Source organism: Equus caballus, chromosome 3 (assembly GCF_041296265.1).
Source record: "Equus caballus isolate H_3958 breed thoroughbred chromosome 3, TB-T2T, whole genome shotgun sequence".
Taxonomy (NCBI): domain Eukaryota; kingdom Metazoa; phylum Chordata; class Mammalia; order Perissodactyla; family Equidae; genus Equus; species Equus caballus.
This window is the reverse complement of record NC_091686.1, coordinates 86,654,103-86,675,327: the sequence shown is the minus strand read 5'-3', so window position 1 is coordinate 86,675,327 and position 21,225 is coordinate 86,654,103. Positions and strand designations below refer to the sequence as shown.

The window sequence follows — 21,225 nt, the reverse complement described above, 5'->3', positions numbered from 1 at the left end:
TGGCCTTAAATGATTATATTTTGGCATGCAAGGGCCCAGGCCCTCCTTCTTTGGAGGAAGAAAAAATGGGTAGCTTTTGAAAAATAAAAATAAAAGGACAAACCACTTTATTTTGCTTTACATATCTTATATCTCATTAGACTAAGACCCAGCTGGACTCTAACAAGAGCTTACTGCTGCTTGCTTGCTGTGTCTCCTTGGACAAGTTATTTAACCTCTCTGTGCTTCAGTTTCTTTAGCTACACAACGGGATGAATAATAGCAGCACAGCTTCATAAGTCTGTCGTAAGAATTAAGAGAGTGAATTCCCGTTAAGCTCTCAGAACAAAGCTGACAAACGCTAAGTGCTTGATAAATTTAGCTATTAGTATGATTTCTCAAATAGTATTAGCCCTTAGGGAAAATAAAAGCAAAAGCCACTAGCTCTGTTTAAGGAAAATCCCTCACACCCACCTTCCAGACTCCAAGAAAGATCTGAGAAGTGAGGTCAAATGTGACTGTGTCTTATTAAATAAAATGGCATAAATGAGATTCTTCCCTGGGCCACGACAAATAACCAGTTCCCTAAAATTACGATAGGACATAATAGAAATGACCAGTGTCTACCAATAGCCACACATTTCGGCCAAAAAAGAGATTAACCTTTACTTCATGGGTCTTGCAATTCTTTTTTTAAAAAGGACAGTTGATGCTTCATATGACCGTCCTATTTTTACCCTTTAAGGCTGTTATTTTAGCTGTCTTACAGTATGAAACCAATACTGAATCAGCAAGCGATATATTAGCACTTCCTTTTTACGTTAGAAACAGTTGATCTCTGGAAATTCACAGCCTTAAAACACGATAGCAGAGAGCACCTTTCGTCAAAAATTTCTCTTCCTTCAAAGTATAACAGTGATATGACAAAGATACACTTTTACCAGTTTGTTAGGCTTTCTTGAGGGCTAATGCATGTTCTGGTGAACATAAAGATTAATATAAGTCTGATCCTTATGTAAATACACAATTTAGCCAGCCAAAAAGTATCACGAAATTACCCAGAAGCAGTGCAGTGTCATGGTTCAGAGGTCGAGAATCACACAGCGCAGGCTGGCTTCCTGGCGCTGCCACGCAGGATAACCTCAGGCGAGGGACTCAACCTCTCTGGCCTCTGGTTTCCGTATCTGTAAAATGGGAATGATAACCACACCTACCTTATAAAGTTAAGAAGATTAAAGTTAATACTTACAAAGCACATAGACCATGCATAACACAGGGTAGCACTACAGAGTATTTGGTAAATTAAAAAATAAATAAAAGCCTACAGAATGCTCCAAAACCCTTCTGTTCCCAAGCCCAGGAGACCCTCTCGATTTTCACTGGGCAAAAGGATGTGTATTCAGGATGACCAGGAAATGATAAAAAGAACAGTCTCTGTCTTTAAAGTAGAAAAATCTCCCTTCTTAAAGTGTTTTTTGAACCAACAGACAGAAGAGTTTGTAATATTCTTTCTGCATACAAATGGCCTTACTGGGTAGGTATTTTCTCCACTTACAGAGAAAGAAACTGAGGCTCAGAGAGTTCTATCAACTGCCCAATGTCGCAGCTGGTAGACGACAGATCCAGGATTCAGGGCAGGTCTGTCTGGCTCCAAAGCCCACTGCATGCCCCTTCCTTTTAGGATAAACAGCACTAAATGGACAAGATCTGGTGATTTCAAATTTACTTCTCTAATCCCAACTTCTCATATGTGCCTGACTGTATCTCTGACTACCTAGCAAGACATCACTCCTTACGTCTTTCATTTACATCTCTTGAACATGATTCAAAATAAATCCATCCTATCCATCCTTGAACCTGGAGCCTGCTCAATCATTCAACAACCATCTATTATTTCCCACAGGTCAAGTGCTGTGCTAAGCACTGCCTTCAACTTGTGAAGCTTACAGATGAGGGAGGGAGAGAGAGACTGAAAAAATAATTGTACAAACAATTTATTAAACAGAGATAGGTGGCACAAAGTAAAAGCATAAGATGCTATGATACAGGGAAAACTAATGTATCCTGGAAGATCAGAGAGGCTGTACTGAGGGACAACCTGAAACCTGAAGGAGGAGAAGCATGCCGGTCAAGCGAGGGGAGACAGGGATTCCAGACAGAGGATATAGCTAAAGTACATGCTCCAAGGTGGAAAGGAGCTGGCGGCCTTCAAAGAACAGAAAGACTGGTGAGCTGGAAGGGTGGAAGCGAGGAAGAGAAGGCAGTGCAAATCAATGCAAACAGGTGGGCAGGCTGCTGGACCACAGGCTATGTTGAGGACTCTTGAGATCTAAACTGGGGATAATGGGAAGCTCTTGAAGGGTTTTAAGCAGGGGAGGGACATGATCATATTGATGTTTTTAAAAGATCACTGTGGCCATTGTGTGCAACAGACAGGAGAGGACAAGAGTGGAAAGAGAAGCCTATTCAGATGTGACAGAGATCCATAGTTGTCTACCCACAATATCCACTCCTCATCAGTAACGGAACTCTGACTTTTAGTTGGGTACATTGATACTTAGAATAAGAGTCAATTTCTCAATACCTTTGCAGCTAAGTATGGCCATGCACTAAGTTCTAGTCAATGAGATCTAGGCAGAAACCTCATGTGGAACATAAGGGAAGGCTGTTGACTAGAGCGACCCAGGTGGGAGATGTCCTTTCTTGCTTTTCTGTCTTTCTTCCTTCTTCCAGCCTGCAATTCAGACAAGATGGCTGGAGCTCCAGCAGCCATCTTGGGCCAATATAAAAGATAAAAGCTAGCATGATGGAAGGGAAAGACAGGATCCAGGATCCAGGATCCCTGAGTTGGATCCACCATACTAGTTCAGATCAGCCTGACTCCAGCCTTTTTTTTGCCTCATGAAAGGAGAAAAAATAATCTTATTTTGTTTAAGCTACTATCAATTAGGAGTTTTCTATGATACACAACCCAACTCAACCCTAACTGATACAGAGGCTATTAAATCCACCCAGAAAGAGGCACAGGTGGCTTGGTGGTTGAGACAGAGAAAAGTGGCAGGACTGAGATATATTTAGAAGGCAGAATCAACAAGATCTATTGAGAGTCCAGATGTGAGAGAGGAGAGGGGTAAGTTTAGACCAACTCCCAAGTTTCTGGCACAAGCAACTGGGTAGACCGTGGTACAATTACTGAGCTACAGATAGTAGAGACATTTTGAGTTTCTTTTCAGACATTTCGAATTTGAGATGCCTCTAGAAACCCAGATCTCAGAACAGATAGCAGGCTGGGAAATAAAGATTGGAAAGTCATCAGCACATAGATGCTAACCCAAAGCCATCGGAATGGATGCCTCCTAAGGCGAGTGCAGAGTGAGAAAAGAGGCTCTACAACAGAACGTTGAGAAACACCAATTCTTTATTTTATTTTATTTTACTGAGGTCATATTGACTTATAACACTGTATAAATTTCAAGTGTACATTATTATATTTCAGATTCTGTATAGACTGCATCATGGTCACCATGAATAGTGTAGTTTTTATCCATCACCACCCATATGTGCCCCTTATCTCCCCTGCACCCTCTCCCCATTCCCTTCTTCTCTGGTAACCACTAATCTGTTCTCCTTATCTATGGAAACCCCGTTTCTTGAGGGAGACCAGAAGGAGCACCAGAAAGGAAGCCGGGAAACCATGGAGTTCACATTAGGAGATAAATACGTGAACAAGAAGGACTAGGGGCCATCCAAGAGGCCATCCAAGAGGCAGGGAGATTGCTGCCAGCTGGTGCTGGAAGAACAAGGAGGCAGGATCTAAGAGACACAGATGGCAGGAGGAGGAGGAAGAAAGAGGAGAGAGGAACGGGGAACAGGGCAGGCAGAATGTTCTGAGAGTCTGGCACGGTGGGAGGAGGCTCTGAGACTTGGGGGAGACTTTAGGGGCCTACATTCCAGCGGAGGGGGAGGAGAAATCATCCCCCCCTCACCCCAGGAAACCAACAGCCCAGTCAGCGGCTTCTCAGCTCACAAAGTCAGAGAGAGTCACAGGTGGAGCCGCAGGCACATGGTGGCTTATTTTAAGGTGGACAGGCTTTCATCAACACACTGGAACTTCTTTCAAACAATTATCTTAAATTTTCCATTGTCAATTAAATAAACTTTTAAAGGAGTGCAAGGTAGAGGGTAAGGATTTTTATTTAATCAAATCAGCATGAGCAGTCAAAAAGAAAGAGCAGAGTTTTCTATACCAAGGATTAACAATAACGGCAATATTACTAACGTTTCTTCAAGGCTCCCTATATGGCAGATGTTGCTTTAAATTCATTTAGTGCATGTTTTAGATGCATTATCTCAACTTATTCCCACAACAACCCTACAAGGCAGTAACTATTTACTGTCCCCGTTCCACAGATGAGTAAACTGAGGCACAAAGTGGTTAAGTTCACTTGTCCAGCATCATATAAGCTAGTGAGTGACAAAGCCTGGGATTTGAACACTGGCCATCTGACATCAGAACCAACAATACTTATCTGAGTCAGAAAATTTGCTTTTCTTGACTCTGAAAAAGAACATTTCCAGCCATTACATGAAAGTAATTGGTAGAAAAATAATTATGCAAAGCCATAAGCAGGAAAATAATTTCTACTTCCCAAGAGAACTGAGAGAACTGGCGAAAGAGAAGGTACATTGTTTTTCTTTTCTTTAAGTGGTCTGTCTGGTAACTCAGAATAAAAAGAACCCGGTTTTAGTCAGTTCGTGGTAGCCTGGTCGGCTCGTTCCCAGAACTGTTTTCTACGGCAGAGGCCCCTTGAATGTGCTGTGACAACTCGATGCAGCGCAGACACGGTCAGCCTCTGCCCACGAGAACAAAGGAAGGTGTGACCCCAACATGTGACCCAGACACGGAGGAGGCCAGGTGGAGGAAGCTGTTCCTCTTTCAGTCAAAGCTCACCAAGGTAAAAGTGAGTCTGAGGCAGTGTGTCTGGGGCACTGGAACAAAAGAACCAATATTTCCACTGGAGACACAAATAGCAGACGTCAGTGTTTCAAATGAAGGCTTTTCAAGAGAGAAAAGACACTAAGAATTCAGAGCCGGGGTTGCAAAGCTACACGGAGAGACGCCTGGGCTAAGTAGTTATAATGCACCATGATCTGGAGGTTCCGGGTTAACCCAGAGAACCTTTCTAGCAAAGAGGCTTTAGAAGCGGCACAGACACGCACAGGAGCTGAGGATCAGCAAGCATCCGCACAACTCAGGGAGCCATTATTAGCAACCCACCATGTATCAAGCTCTCTGCAGGCACTGGGAGGGGAAGGGAGATATGAGGATAAGCAGACATGATCTCTGCCCATTCTCAATTTTCTTTCCTATTTTTGCCTTTGGTGAGTGTGCAGAAAACAGTTAACCCAGCAGGCTCAAGACTGCTCTTCTCAGAAACGCCTACTTGTGGGGCTGGCCCAGTGGTGTAGTGGTTAAGTTCGTGCGCTCCACTTCAGCAGTCTGGGGTTCGCAGGCTGGGATCCTGGGCGCGGACCTAGCACCGCTTGTCAGGCCACATAGTGGTGGTGTCCCACATAAAATAGAGGAAGACTGGCACAGAAGTTAGCTCAGGGACAACCTTCCTCACACAAAAAAGAAAAGAAAAGAAAAGAAAGGCCTATTTGCCTCTCTTCCATTGGCCCTTGGCTGGCATCTGGGAACTCGGACTTTGGGAAGTTCCCACCATACCCAGCACTGGTATGAATAGCTCATTGTGCCTAAACTGTTTGTACAAACAATACGGTTTATGCTGAACACCTGCATTCCTTCTGGAGCCTGGAATTTGGGTACATGCAAGGCAGGAGGTGAATATATAGCCAACGAGTCCCCAATAAAAAACGGTGGGCACTGAGTCTCTATGAACTTCCCATTTTTGGTTGTTAGTGCTGTTGAGTTGATCTGGACTCCTAGCAACCCTGTGTAGAGCGGAGCAGAACCCTGCCTGGTCTTTTGCATCATCCTCTCATCTTCCAGTGCTATAACAGACAATGATCTGCTGCTACTCATAGGGTTTTCATGGTCAATTTTTTCACAAGTGGGTGTGCAGGTCCTTCTCCCTAGTCTGTCTTAGTCTGGAAGCTCTGCTCAAACCTGTCCACCACGGGTGACCCGGCTGGTATTTGAAATACCGGCGGTTTAACTTTCAGCAACACGCAACCACAACAGGATGACCACTGACAGACAGGTAGTGTGGTTCCCTGACTGGGAAATGAACCCAGTGCAGTGAAAGCACCAAATCATAACCACCAGACCATCAGCCCAGGCTAACGAGCTTCCCAATAGGCAATATTTCACAGGTGCTGCCACAACTCATTGCTGGAGTTGTTTTAAGCACGTCCTATGTAACTTCACTAAGAAAGGACTCTTGCAAGCTTGTGCCTGGTTTCCTCCAGACTTCGCCCCATGTGCCTTTTCCCTTTGCTGATTTTGCTTTGTATCCTTTTGCTGTAATAGATGATAGTCATAATTATAACAACATGCTGAGTCCTGTGAGTACCCCCAGCAATTAACTGAACCTGGAGGTGGTCTTGGAGAGCCCTTCATCCCTCCTAAACAGTTGGTAAACTGGAATGAGCTTCCGAGTAAGAAAGACCTTATTAAAATCCCAACTTTGACATTTATTAACTGTGAATCACTGAATAAGTTCCCTAAGCCTTGGATTTCTCTGAAAGTAAGTCAGTAAAACCTGCCTCAGAATGTTGTGGTGAAGATTAAATATGTGGTAGACACTCAATAGATATTATATCCTTTTCCCTTTAGACTAACATGCGAATGGCACCCCTACGGTTGTGCAGTGCCCAGCCTGCACAATACCAGGCAGCCCTAATGAGGCTCACTTCACCCCTGCCTCCTTTCCACTGATGTGTTGGTCAGCTCGTGCCAGTTCATGTAAGCCTATTGTGAGCATCATTTCCCTGCTCCACTCTCAATGTCATCTTGGTGGCCAGCAATCTGCCATGGTGAGAGTACTTACACCATGGAAATTGGCAAATGCTAAAAATCAGAGCTTCTTCGCGACTCGCACGTACTAAACATTTGCTAGCACACCATCATAAGTTCCCACGATAAAAAAATCAAACAAAGATGAAGCTCCTGCCAGACAGGTTTTATTGCCTAACCAAAGACAGCTATCATATATGCATTTTACAAAGAAACAGGCTACATGAAAAGATGCTCAACATTATTGGTCATAAGGGAAATGCTAAGCAAAACCACAATGAGATACCACTTCACACCAGCTAGGATGGCTAGTCTCAGCCCCTTTGGAAACAGTCTAGCAGTTCCTGAAAATGTTAAACATAGTTACTCAATGACCCAGCAAGAGAAACGAAAACATATGTCCACACATAAACTTGTATATGAATATTCATGGCAACTCTATTCACAATAGCCAAAAAGTGGAAACCACCCAAATATCCATCAACGGATGAGTGAATAAACAAAATGTAGTATACCACATTTGTTGTAAGCGCTGTCAAGTCGATTCCGACTCCTAGCAACGCTGCTTGCAGCAGAGCAGAGCCCTGCCCAGTCTTTTCGCACCGTCTTCTCACCTTCAGGTGCCGTATCAGACAGTGCTCTGCAGCTATTTATAGGCCAATTTTTTCAGAAGTAGGTGGCCAGGTCTCCTTCCTAGTCTGTCTTAGTCTGGAAGACATAGATTTTTGTATCTATATAATGGAATATTATTTAGTTATAAAAAGGAATGAGGTACTGACACATGCTACAACATGAATGAACCTTGAAAACATTACGTGAAGTGAAAGAAGCCTGACACAAAAAGTAACATATTGTATGATTCTCTTTATATGAAATATTCCGAACAGGCAAATCCATAGAAACAGGACGCAGATGAGTGATTGGGAGGAAGCGGGAACAGGGACTGACTACTTAATGAGTATGAGGTTTCTTTTCTCTTTTTCCCTAAAGATCCATTGCTTTCCTTTCTTGGTTTTCCTCGTACCAGCCCTTAGGACTCTATGACGTTTAGTCTATTCCTTTACACTGGCAGCCCTTCCCTTTGAACGCTTCAGTGACCCTTCTTGATAGTTTCCAGCTGCTTTATTTTTTGGCTTGAGGAATGACCAAAGCTAGATGTAGTTTTTCAGGTGTTAATAATATAATTTTGTGCCACCTGGATTTATATGATCTAATATTTTCTGACTTTTCAGATGATTTATAGATAATGGCAATCAAATCAGCATTAAGTGATAATGATTAATTTTTTTAAATGCAAAATGTGTTTTCATTACGATTTTTTAATTAGATTTTCACAACTGTGTGAAATAGGTGAGGAAGATGCTATTCTCCCCTTTTTATGCACAAGATTATTGAAGTTCAGAGTAATTATGTGACTCTCTGGTCCCACAGAACAAACAAGCACTAGATGTCCCATTCTTTTTTTTTTTTAAAGATTTTATTTTTTCCTTTTTCTCCCCAAAGCCCCCTGGTACATAGTTGCATATTCTTCACTGTGGGTCCTTCTAGTTGTGGCATGTGGGACGCTGCCTCAGCGTGGTTTGATGAGCAATGCCATGTCCGCACCCAGGATTCGAACCGACGAAACACTGGGCCGCCTGCAGCGGAGCACGCGAACTTAACCACTCGGCCACGGGGCCAGCCCCTAGATGTCCCATTCTTATATTTGATAGTCTTAGAAACTATCAAAAGATAGAGGTACAAGCACAGGATGTTAAATGTGGAGGTTAGTAATTTAAATTCATGGACTACAAACTATTATTAGCATAGAATCTAATTAAACTTCTTTCTAAATAAAAATAAAACAAAAAATATTTCTAGTGGTGTGCCAGTGTCCCTATGGAGGAAATGAAAGCTACATGTTGACATGCTAAGTAAGCTTCATTTAGGTTTCTTTTGTGTAGTATTTGTGACTCTTAGTGCTGAGAAAATTTTATTGCAATTTAGGAATCAACCGATTACCTCAGAATGTATGGAAAAGCAGCTCACTTTTCCTTTCAAAAGACACTTTAATGAATTTCTTTATGTAAAATAAAGGAAACTATGAATTCTAAGTTTTATCGTGATTTCTTTTTTCTTTGCCCCTATCACTTTTTAAATTTATTTTTTACTTTTTTGAATATCTAATACCCCCTTCACCCATTTCTCCCACCCCTCCCCAACCCCCACCTCTGGCGACCACCAATCTGTTCTCCACATCTATAAGCTTGGTTTATTTATTTTTTTAAGATTCCACATATAAAAGAGATCACATGGTATTTGTCTTTCTCTGACTGACATTTCACTTTAGCATAATGCCCTCAGGATCATCCATGTTGTCAAAAACGGCAAGATTTTATTCCTTTTTACAGCTGAATAATATTCCATTCCATATACATATTCCACAATTCTCTATCCATTCATCCATTGATGGACTCACAGGTTGTTTCCATATCTTGGCTATTGTAAATAACACTGCAATGAACACAGGGGTGCATATATCTTTTTGAGTTAGTATTTTTGTTTCCTTCAGATAAAAACCCAGAAGTAAAACTGCTGGATTAGGGGCCGGCCCCGTGGCAAAATGGTTAAGTTTGCGTGCTCTGCTTCGGCGGCCCAGGTTTTCCCCGGTTCGGATCCTGGGCCCGGACATGGCACCACTCATCAGGCCATGCTGAGGCGGCATCCCACATGCCACAACTAGGACTCACAATTAAAAATATACAACTATCTACTAGGGGACTTTGGGGAGAAAAAGGAAAAAAAATAAAATCTTAAAAAAAAAGAAACTGCTGGATTATATAGTAGTTCTATTTCTAATTTTTTGATAAACTGCTATACAGTTTTCCATAATAGTGGCATCAATTTACATTCCCACCAGCAGCATACAAGGGTTCCCTTTTTGCCACATCCTTGCCAATACGTGTTATTTCTTGTTTTTTTAATAAAAGCCATTCTAACAGGTAAGAAGTGATATCTTATTGTGGTTTTGATTTGCATTTCCCTGATGATTAGCGATGTTGAGCAGCTTTTCATGTACCTGTTGGCCATGTGTATGTCTTCTTTGGAAAAATGTCTACTGGGATCTTCTGCCCATTTTTTTTCTCCCCAAAGACCCCCAGTACATAGCTGTATATCCTAGTTGCAGGTTCTTCTAGTTCTATGTGGGACAGCGCCTCAGCATGGCTTGACAAGCGGTGCCAGGTCCACACCCAGGACCCGAACCAGCGAACCCCAGAACCGCCGAAGCAGAGCGTGCAAACCTAACCACTCAGCCATGGGGACTGCCCCACCTTTTTTAATTGGACTGTTTGGTTTTGGGCTGTTGAGTTGAATGCATTCTTTACATATTTTTGATATTAACTCCTTATCAGATATATGATGTACAAATGTTTTCTCACACTCAGTTTGTTGCCTTTTCGTTTTGTTGATGGTTTCCTTGGCTGTGCACAAGATTTTTAGTTTGATGGAGTCCCACTTGTTTATTTTTGCTTTTACTATCTTTACTTTGGGTGTCAGATTCAAAAAGTCATCACCAAGACCCATGTCAAGGAGCTTACTGCCTATGTTTTCTTCTAGAGGTGTTATGTTTTCAGGTCTCACATTCAAGTTTTTAATCCATTTTGAGTTAATTTTTAAGTATGGTGTAAGACAGTGGTCCAGTTTCATTCTTTTGCGTGTGGCTGTCTAGTTTAACCAACCCCATTTACTGAAGAGAATGTCCTTGCCCCATTGTATATTCTTGGCTTTGTCATAAATTAATCAACCACTACATGCGTAGGTTTATGTCTGGGCTCTCTATTCTGTTCCATTGATCTATGTGTCTGTTTTTATGTCAGTACCACACTGTTTTAATTACTATAGCTTTGTAATATAGTTTGAAATCAGGAAGCATGATGCCTCCAGCTTTGTTCTTCTTTCTCAAGAATGCTTTGGCTATTCGGGTTCTTTCATGGTTCCATTCAAATTTTAGGACTGTTTGTTCTAGTTCTGTGAAGAGTACCATTGGAATTTTGATAGAGATTACACTGAATCTGTAAATTGTTTTGGATAGTATGGACGTTTTAACAATATTAATTCTTCCAATCTGAGAGCACAGAATATCTTTCCATTTCTTTGTGTCTGCTTTCATTTCTTTCATTAATGTCCTGTAGTTTTCAGTAAACAGGGCTTCCACTTCCTTGGTTAAATTTACTTCTAGATATTTTACTCTTTTTGACGCAATTGTAAATAGGATTGTTTTCTTAATTTCTCTTTCTGATAGTGCATTATTAATGCATACAAACACAACAGATCTTTGTGTACTAATTTTGTATCCTGTAACTTTACTGAGTTTATTACTTCTAACAGTTTTTTGATAGGGTCTTTAGGGTTTTCTATATATAATATCATGTTCTTTGCAAATAGTGACAGTTTTACTTCTTCCTTTCCAATTTGGATGCCCTTTACTTCTTTTTCTTGCCTAATTGCTCTGGCTAGGACTTCCAATACTATGTTGAATACCAGTGGCAAGAATGGACATCCTTATCTTGTTCCTGATCTTAAAGGAAAAGCTTTCAGTTTTTACCATTGAGCATGATGTTAGCTGTGGGCTTGTCACATATGGTCTTTATTATGTTGAGGTACATTCCCTTTATACCCACTTCGTTGAGAGTTTTTACCATAAAAGGATGCTGAATTTTGTCAAATATTTTTTTCTGCATCTATTAATATGATCATACAATTTTTATCCTTCATTTTGTTAAGACGGTGTATCACACTGACTGATTTGCAGATGTTGATCCGTCCCTGGAATAAATCCCACTTGATCATGGCAGATGATTTTTTAATGTATTGTTGAATCCAATTTGCTAATATTTTGTTGAGAATTTTTGCATCTATGTTCATCAATCCCTGATGGCCTGTAATTTTCTTTTCTTTTGGCATCTTTGGTTTTGGTATCAGGGTAATGCTTGTTTCATAAAATGAGTTTGGAAGAGTTCTTTCCTCTTCTTTTTTTAGAATCATTTGAGAAGGATTAGTACTAATTCTTGTTTGAATGTTTGGTAGAATTCCCCAGTCAAGCCATCTGGTTCTGCACTTTTGCTTGTTGGGAGGTTTTTGGTTAATGATTCAATCTCCTTACTAGTAATCAGTCTGGTCATATGTTGTATTTTTTCATGATTCAGTCTTGGTAGGCTGTATGTTTCTAGAAATGTATCCATTTCTTCTAGGTTGTCCAATTTGTTGGCATATAATTGTTCATAGTAGTCTCTTGGATCCTTGTATTTCTGTGGTATCAGTTTTAACATCTCTTCTTTTATTTCTGATTTTATTTGAGTCCTCTTTCTTGTTTTCTTGGTAAGTCTAGCTAAAGGTTTCATCAATTATTAATTATGTTCTCAAAAATCAGCTCTTAATTTCATTGATCTTTTCTATTGTCTTCTTAGTCTCTATTTCCTTTATTTCTGCTCTAATCACTTTTATTTCCTTTCTTCTACTAACTTTGGGCTCATTTGTTCTTTTTCTAGTTCCTTGAGGTATAAAGCTAGGTTGTTTATTTCAGACTTTTATTGTTTCTTCAGACAGGCATTTATTGCTATGCACTTCTCTCTTAGAACTGCTTTTGCTGTACCCCACAAAATTTGGTATATTATATTTCCATTTTGTTTGTCTCAAGGTATTTTTCCTCCTAGGTATTTTTTTCTCTTTTTATTTTTTCTTTGAACCATTTGTTGTTCAGTAGCATGCTGTTTAATCTCCATATATTTGTGAATTTTCCAGTTCTCTTCATGTAACTGATTTCTAGTTTCATACCACTATAATAGGAAAAGATGCTTGATATGATTTAAATCCTCATAAATTTATGAAAGGTTGTTTTGTGGCCTAACATATGATCTATCCCAGAAAAGAGCTTATCCCAGAAAATACCTTATACGTTCATCTGGGGCCTAGAGTTTTGTGACTGCCATCCAAGGACACCTCCAGATTGCTTGGCTCTGGTAGCTAACAGGGCTTATACTTGCAGTCCCATACGACTATATACATTTACATACTTTTTAAAGCTGCTGCCTGTGGGTTTGGCTTCCAATCAGAGTGAATCTAGGTGCTGACATCCTCCCTTTTGGGACACGGACAGGTCCTGGAACATCCTCAACTACTGCGAGCTATTAAAAATGTAACAGGCTACTTGGACAAGCACAAAGTTTAAGAGACAACCAGGAGCTGGGGCAAGATTGAATGACAAGTACCTCTAACACAAGGCCTCTCCTTCAAGACTGGGAGAGGTGGTTATTTCATCTACTGCATAGAAACCATCAGAGAGAATCAAGAAAAATGAAGAAACAGAGAATATGTTACAAATGAATGAACAAGATAAAACCTCAAAAAAGAAAAAACTTTAATGAAATGGAGACAAGTAATTTACCTGATAAAGAGTTCAAAGTAATGGTCATAAAGATGCTCACCAAACTGGGGAGAAGAATGGAAGCACGCCATGAGAACTTCAACAAAGAGACGGAAGATATAAGAAAATACCAAACAGAAGTCACAGAGGTGAGGAATACAACAACTGAACTAAAAGAATACTCTAGAGAAGTTCAAAAACAGACTAGATGAAGCAGAAGAAAGGATCAGTGAACTCGAAGACAAGGCAGTAGAACTCACATAATTAGAGCAGCGGAAAGAAAACAGAATGAAAAAAAGTAAAGATAGCTTGAAGGAATTATGGGACAATATCAAATGAACTAACATTCACATTATAGGGCTCCCAGAAGCAGAAAAAAGAGAGAAAGGGGCAGAAACCTTGCTTGAAGAAACAATAACTGACACTTCCATAACCTGGAGAAGGAAACAGACATCCAGATCCAGTAAACTCAGAGAGGACCAAATAAGATGAATGAAAAAGACCTCCACCAAGATACATTATAATTAAAATGTCAAAAGTTGAAGACAAAGAAAAAAATCTTAAAAGCAGCAAGAGAAAAATAACTTGTTACATACAAGGGAACCCCCATGAGACTATCAGCAGATTTTTCAGCAGAAACTTCACAGGCCAGAAGGGAGTGGCAGGATATATTCAAAGTGCTGAAAGAAAAAACTTCCAGCCAAGAATATTCTACTTAGCAAAACTATCATTCAGAATTGAAGAAGCGATGAAGAGTTTTCCAGACAGGCAAAAGCTAAAGAAGTTCATCACCACTAAACTGGCCTTACAAGAAATGTTAAAGGGACTTCTTTAAGCTGAAAAGAAAGGTTGCCAATTAGCAACAAGAAAACATATGAAAGAATAAATCTCTATAAAAGTAAACATATAGCAAAGATAGTGGATTAATCACTTATAAAGCTAGTATGAAGATTAAAAGACAAAAGTAGCAAAAATAACAATAATTAAAATTATTAGTTAAGGGATACACAAGATAAAAAGATGCAAAAAGTGACATAAAAAAACATTAAGCATGGGGGGCAGCAAAAATCTTCAGCTTTATAATGTTATCAAACTTAAGTTATCGACTTAAATTAGACTGCTATAGATTTAAGTTGTTAGCTGTATGCCTCATGATAACCACAAAGCAAAAATCTATGGTAAATACATAAAAGATAAAGTAATATAAGCATACCACTAAAGAAAGTCATCAAATCACAAAGGAGGAGAGCAAGAAAGGAAGAAAGGAGTAGAGTAGACAGGAATTACAGAAACAGCCAGAAAACAATTAACAAATGGCAGTAAGTATCAATAATTACTTTAAATGTAAATGGACTAAATTCTCCAATCAAAAAACATAGAGTGGCCGAATGAATAAAAAAACAAGACTCATCTATATGCTGCCTATAAGAGACTCACTTTAGATGTAAGGACAAACACAGACTAAAAGTGAAGAGACAGAAAAAAATATTCCACATAAACGGAAACCAAAAGAAAGCTGGGGTAGCTACAGTTATATCAGACAAAATGGACTTTAAAACAAAGACTGTAGTAAGAGACAAAGACAAGTGTTACATAATGAGAAAGGGGTCAATCCAACAAGAGGATATAACATTTATAAGTATTTATGCACCCAATAGGAGCACCTAAATATATAAAGCAAATATTAACAGAAGAACTAGCAATACACTCGTAGTAAGGGACTTTAATACCGCCTTTACATCAATGGATAGATCATCCAGACAGAAAATCAGTAAGGAAACATCAGCCTTAAATGACACATAAGACAAGATGGACTTAACAGATATATACAGAAATTCCATCCAAAAGCAACAGAATACATATTCTTCTTAAAAGCACATGGAACATCATTGAGGTTTCTGTTGGGAGTGATGAAAAAGTTCTGGAACTGGACAGTGGTGATTGCTGCACAATATTATGAATGTACTTAATGCCACCGAACAATACACTTTAAAATGGTTACAACAGTAAATTTTATATTACGTGTATTTTACCACAATAAGAGAAAAGATATCATTAAGAAAGTTAAAAGACAAGCCACAAAGTATAAACAAGTATTTACAAAGTATATATGGATAGTGGGTTTGATTCAAGATACATATTTTAGGACTGGCCCAGTGACATAGGGGTTAAGTTCGCACGCTCCACTTTAGCGGCCTGGGGTTCGTGGGTTCGGATCCCAGGCACAGACTTACACCCTGCTCGTCAAACCACGCTGTGGTGGCAGCCCACATACAAAATAGAGGAAGACTGGGAAAGATGTGAGCTCAGGGACAATCTTCCTCAAGCAAAAAGGAGGAAGATTGGCAACAGATGTTAGCTCAGCGCCAATCTTCCTTACCCCCCCCCCAAAAAAAAAGTAGCTCTCAAAATACATATTTTATATCTTTTAAAAATAAATAAGGGGGCCAGCCCCATGGCCGAGTGGTTAAGTTCGCACACTCTGCTTCAGTGGCCCAGGGTTTTGCTGGTTCAGATCCTGGGCACGGACATGGCACCACTCATCAGGCCATGCTGAGGTGGCATCCCACATAGCACAACCAGAAGGACCTACAACTAGAATACACAACTATGTACTGGGAGGCTTTGCGGAGAAGAAGAAGGAAAAAAAAAAAAAGCAGCTAGGCAACAGATGTTAGCTCAGGTGCCAATCTTTAAAAAAATTTTTTAAATAATAAATAAATAAGAAAAGGCAGAAAACTGAATAGAAAAAAGAGGAAAAATACGTAAATGGGCACTTCAATAGAGAGTAAATGCCAACAGACACGAAAATATGCAGACTTGCTCGCCCTCTTTAGTATTCAGAGAAATGCAGGCTGAAAAGACAGTGAAACACCACTACACAGACACCAGACACCAGAACTTGGCCACCCAGAGGCAGGGGTGAGAGAGGGGTGAGGCTCAGGGCTAAGAACAGGGAAGGTCCAAGTCTGAGCAGAGGGTGGGGAGGGCCAAGTCTCCTCTTCTATCCCACATAGCCACAACCACTGCCAATATATGTGAGTGTTTAATAACTACTTTATGATCTGAGAGTCACATTTGGCCATGAAAGGGATTCTTGTGATCACATAATCCAATTTCCTCATTTTGGGGTGGAAACTGAGGCACTGACTGCATAAATGACCTCCCCAAGGTCACACTGGCTAACAGAGCCATAACTAAACCTCAGACCTTCTAACCGCTGTGGAAATTAATAAACAGAAACCTCATTCAATTGGAGACAGGAGGCCAAAAAGGGGAGCTCCCATGTCCTATGGTCTTAGCGGACCCCAACAGGAAGAAGAGGGACTTCCTCTTCTTGACTGGCAAGAAGCTCAGCCAATGAGAGACTGTCACAACTCAGCCAATGAAAAGCCACTACACCTCAAACTCTTTGTTTACAATAGCTCTCCCAACTTCCTTTTCCTCTCCATAAAAGAGTTTCTCTTCCCCTTGTTACTCAGGACTTGCACATGGTTCACCATTGTTGCAGACCCACCCCAAATTGCAATTCTTTGCTGATTCCAAATAAACCCAATTTTGCTGGAGAAATAACTGGCTGGCTGTTTAAGGTCAACACTGCCAATTCATGGTCCACTGTGCCCCAGTGTCTTGATGTGCAGGAATATAAGGGCCAAACTTCGTCAGTCCCCACTCATAACCCTCCCAAACCTTCCTTTCACATTATAAAAGAAAAAATCCAGTGTCTGTTCCATGGCCCACAAAGCCATCCATGCATGACCTTGCTCAGGTCTCCACCTCCTCACCTACGACGCCCCACCCATTCCACTTCAGCCCCTTGGCCTCTCCGCGCTGTTCCTTGATCAAAGAAACACCTCCTGCCTCCCTCGGGCCTTGCATTCCTGGCTTCCCCTGCTGGAGTGCCCTCTCCCAGGCTTCCACTTGGCCTGCCTTGCTCTTTTAAGGTCTCCGTTACCTGACCACCTAGAAACGCAAAACACAAGCACACCAGGCCCCAGCCCTCCCATCCTGCTTCACTTTCTCCACAGCAGGTGGCTATTTACTGGTGTATCTGTATGCTGTCTGTCTTTCTCCTCGAGAAGGTAAAGTCCATGGAAGCAGGACATTTGCTTTATATACTCGTGTCCCCAGAGCCTAGAACAGTATCTGCCACAAAGTAGGCACTTAAAATATTCTTGTTAAATTAAGTGATAAAGTAAAAAAGAATTTTGGGGGCCAGGAAATTAGGGTAGAGATGTCTGAGGGAGCCTTCCAAGTCACATGGCCTGGGTTTGAATCTTATTATTCCACCAATTGGTAGGGGTTATGAATTATAAATCTAGGTTTCTCTACTTCTAAATTTTATATTTAAGTTGATTCAGAAAGTTTAATGTTATGGTTATGTACGGTCTTCCACCATCCCCCATCAACACCTCAGTACACATAGTCTATAACTTTCTCAGCAAAAAAAACATTTAATCCCACTCTTTCAGGTTTTCCTGTTTAGGATTTTAAATGCTTTTATTTTCCTTAATATTTTTAAAAAATTGTTTTCTGCTCATAATTTGAATTAAATTTAATAGAAAATAACTCTTTTATAGCAAAATTGGTGACAGAAAACTATAGCTCTTTCTAAAATTTAGAAATAGCATAGTATAGTGGTTGGTTACAATATAGATTTATAAAAATCAGGAGCTTGATTATCTAACAGCAATATCTAATTACAATAAACGTATCGTGAAAAGTAACCTATTCACAAAAATAATTACAACCATAAAATATTCAGGAAGACATTTAACAAGAAAAGCATGGGCCTTTAAAACACAACTCTGACGCTATTAAAGGGAAATAAATTTAATGGATTAAAGCAGACATATACCACTTTGTTCCTGAAAGGAAGACTTTTAAGAATATACACCAAGTATAAATGTGCTTGTTTTTAGCTGTTTTACAGCAGAGATGCTTGGGGGCATTTCACTGGCAGAATCTGTAGATACTGTCAGAGATTAGAACAAATGAAGTCTTCCGGGCTCTGCAGATGCAGACCCAGGTTTTGAGTGACCTGAAGCTTACACACTTTTGGGAGAAGCTTCTCTTTTCTTGAGTGCAAAATTATGAATCCGAAACTGCTAGGGCCCTTCCAGGGGCCTCAGAAAGGGCTAGGGAATTGAAAAGCTTTAACGTTTATTCTTTAACTTCACAATAGATCCACATCTTGTGTTACGAAATGTAAAACTGAAGCAACGCCACATTTATCACAACCGGCAGCCCGTCTTGTGCCCCACGGACAAACATCCAGACAAAAACATCCAAAGCAGACAGCTCCCAACCTGGCAACCAAAGTTCCACCAACGCAGGCTCAGGGATGCTGAGAATTCCAAACAGCCCTACCCTGAGGCACGCATTTCCACCAGTTACCTGAACTCCACAAAGTAACCAGACTCAAGCGACAGAGAGCAATTTAAAGAGTGAACCACCTGTGACTAGTGACTTAATGAAACCAGTAATGCTTATTGCAAAAATGTCTCTATCTGGGAAAAGCCAGATCCAAGAGCAGAAGCTGAAATACATTATACAAAAAAAGACAAAAGTGGGTGACGATGCAATCTACCTATAACAATAACAGCTGCTGATACTTACAATGGCACTTACTATATGCCAGGAACCATCCTAACTATTTCATACATAGTGATTCATTCGCTCCTCACAAAAACCTATGAGGGAAATACTATTATTTGCCCCAGTTTAGAGATGAGGAAAATGAGGCACAGAGAGATTAAGTAAATTGTCCAAGGTCATACCACTAACAAGTAACAAATTTAGGAAGTGCAACCAGGTGATCTGGCTCCAGAGTCCACAGTCCACTCTCTAACGCACAGAACTTCTAAGTCAGAGATGGACCTCAGGTCACAACTGAAGTTTCCTATAAAAGGAGAAGGAACAGAAAACTGCTGATAAACTGGTTCTAGAACCTCAAGAAACACATTATCTCATCCAGTGGATGTTGGTCTCGTTTCCTACAGATACTGTAGTCCTAACATCCATCGTTAAGACGTGACGGTGTGACATCTGAAAATAAAGGAATGATCCTGTTCAGAAAAAAAATCTGAATTTCATATTTGATCTTTAGCATCTAGGTACTCATCTTCTTCCAACAAAATTCAAATTTCAACCATTTATTTTGATATTGTACTATCATCAATCCTAGTCAAGACTGAATTAACCTAAAAATCAGCTTACTTTATTATTCAAAAAAGTGTTAAACTAACTTACTAATATATTGCAGTAGATTTATAGGGGTCCTTTTCAACTGTGACATTGGTCTCTACTGCTGGGATAGACTATGAACATGAATAAATTTGCCTTTGTTACTCACGAGTTTTCTCTGTGAAGAATCATTTAAAGTAATTATGAAATCAATTATTTAAGCAAACCCACTTTAAAGTCCTTAAGGGTTACAACCTGATTATAACCCCTTTGAGCTTCTTTCATATAAGCGTTCACAGAAACGTTTTCTTTCTGTGGGACTCTTTTCTGCATAACTAATTTACTGAAATGCATAGGGTTCCCACCACCTCAGAGGGGTGCAGCGAGGAAAAAACAAACAAGGATCAACAACTGTTAAAAGAACACCCTTGTGAAAGTCTGACATATAAAGTCAAAGGGGAAGGAAGAAGGAAATGTATGTATAAGGGTGGTCAGTGAAGTTACTGTTTAAAGAAGTGCCCCTTTGTAGGAAGTAGCACAATGTGGTTTAACAGACAGCACACCAGCCAGAAAGATAAGACATCTTGGTCCACCTAGTTAAATGGAATGTCCCTTCAGAGAAGGTGCCTAGCTTAACTGTCCCCCAGTTTCTTCATTTGTAAATTGAGGGTGGAAAAATGTGTTGGTTATCTACATACACGCTCTTTGCAGATGCTAATGAGAACAGAGCATTGCAAGTATGCATGCAAAACCCCTGTACTTTTGTGAAATCTATGCTATGTAAAATTCAAGAACAGCAGAAAACCTTGAAATCCTGTAGATGCAAGTGCCGCATATTACACTTGGAAACCCAAGGGCCAGTGAAGTTGAGAGTCCCAGGTAATCCAGAAATGCATGGGAAAGTGTAAATAGCATTGGCACACAAGGGTAAGAACACCAGGTCTCAAGAGGCCCCCTTCACAACAGAGTGGATGCAGCATAAGGAAGCCTGCCATTACGAACCCATAGAAGTAGAACCATAGCTTTCTCAGACCGTCAGCGCGGCAAAGCCAGAATCACTCATCTTTTAATTCCTCCATCCCCAGCATATTGTATATACTCGCTAAATCTTTGCAGTACAGATGATAAAGAAACTAAAACAAATGAGCTGAGTCCCATATAACAGATAAAATTGTGTGGACTCTCTTTAGCCAGGAAATATAAACATATAGATTTATATATAGATATACATATATATAAACATATATTAATATATAAAATATAACATTCCTCTAAAAGGAGCGAAATTCACATACAATCTCATGAGTAGGGAATGACACCTATCCATGCTGCTTTTTGCAGTGGCAAATAAAATGAAGAAACAGCTATACCTATGTGATTACTTGGAATACAGACAGAACTTTTTCCAAAAGTTTTCTTATACAATTAGGAAAAGGGCGGAGGGTGCTTTTCCCACACTCTATTAAAAACCACTAGAGATTTCATTTAAGTGTCTTACTCATTTAATTTTCTTTAACAATTATATTGCACATATTTTGTGCAATTTTTCATTTCAGGTGTTTACCAATGTGGAATCATGCAAATATTATATCCAGTTGTCTAACATTAAAAATAAAAAAGGTAAATGAAGAGCTTTGGTAAGAAGACTGTAACAACGTTCTTAATTATCTGAAGTAAC

At 40.0% G+C, this 21,225-nt stretch overlaps 1 protein-coding gene across 4 annotated transcripts in view; it reads right to left on the bottom strand.

Annotated features, from left to right (window-relative positions):
- The window catches only part of TEC (tec protein tyrosine kinase), a 123,278-nt gene that overhangs the window by 52,393 nt on the left and 49,660 nt on the right, over positions 1-21,225 (bottom strand). Inside the window, exon 3 of one of the 4 annotated variants that reach the window (XM_070262491.1) lies at positions 1,038-1,163. The exons of the other annotated variants lie outside the window; for them this stretch is intronic. Coding sequence (XP_070118592.1) covers positions 1,038-1,058 — 21 coding nt within the window. The 5' untranslated portion in view covers positions 1,059-1,163. The remainder of the gene's footprint in view (positions 1-1,037; positions 1,164-21,225) is intronic. 4 annotated transcript variants of the gene reach the window in all.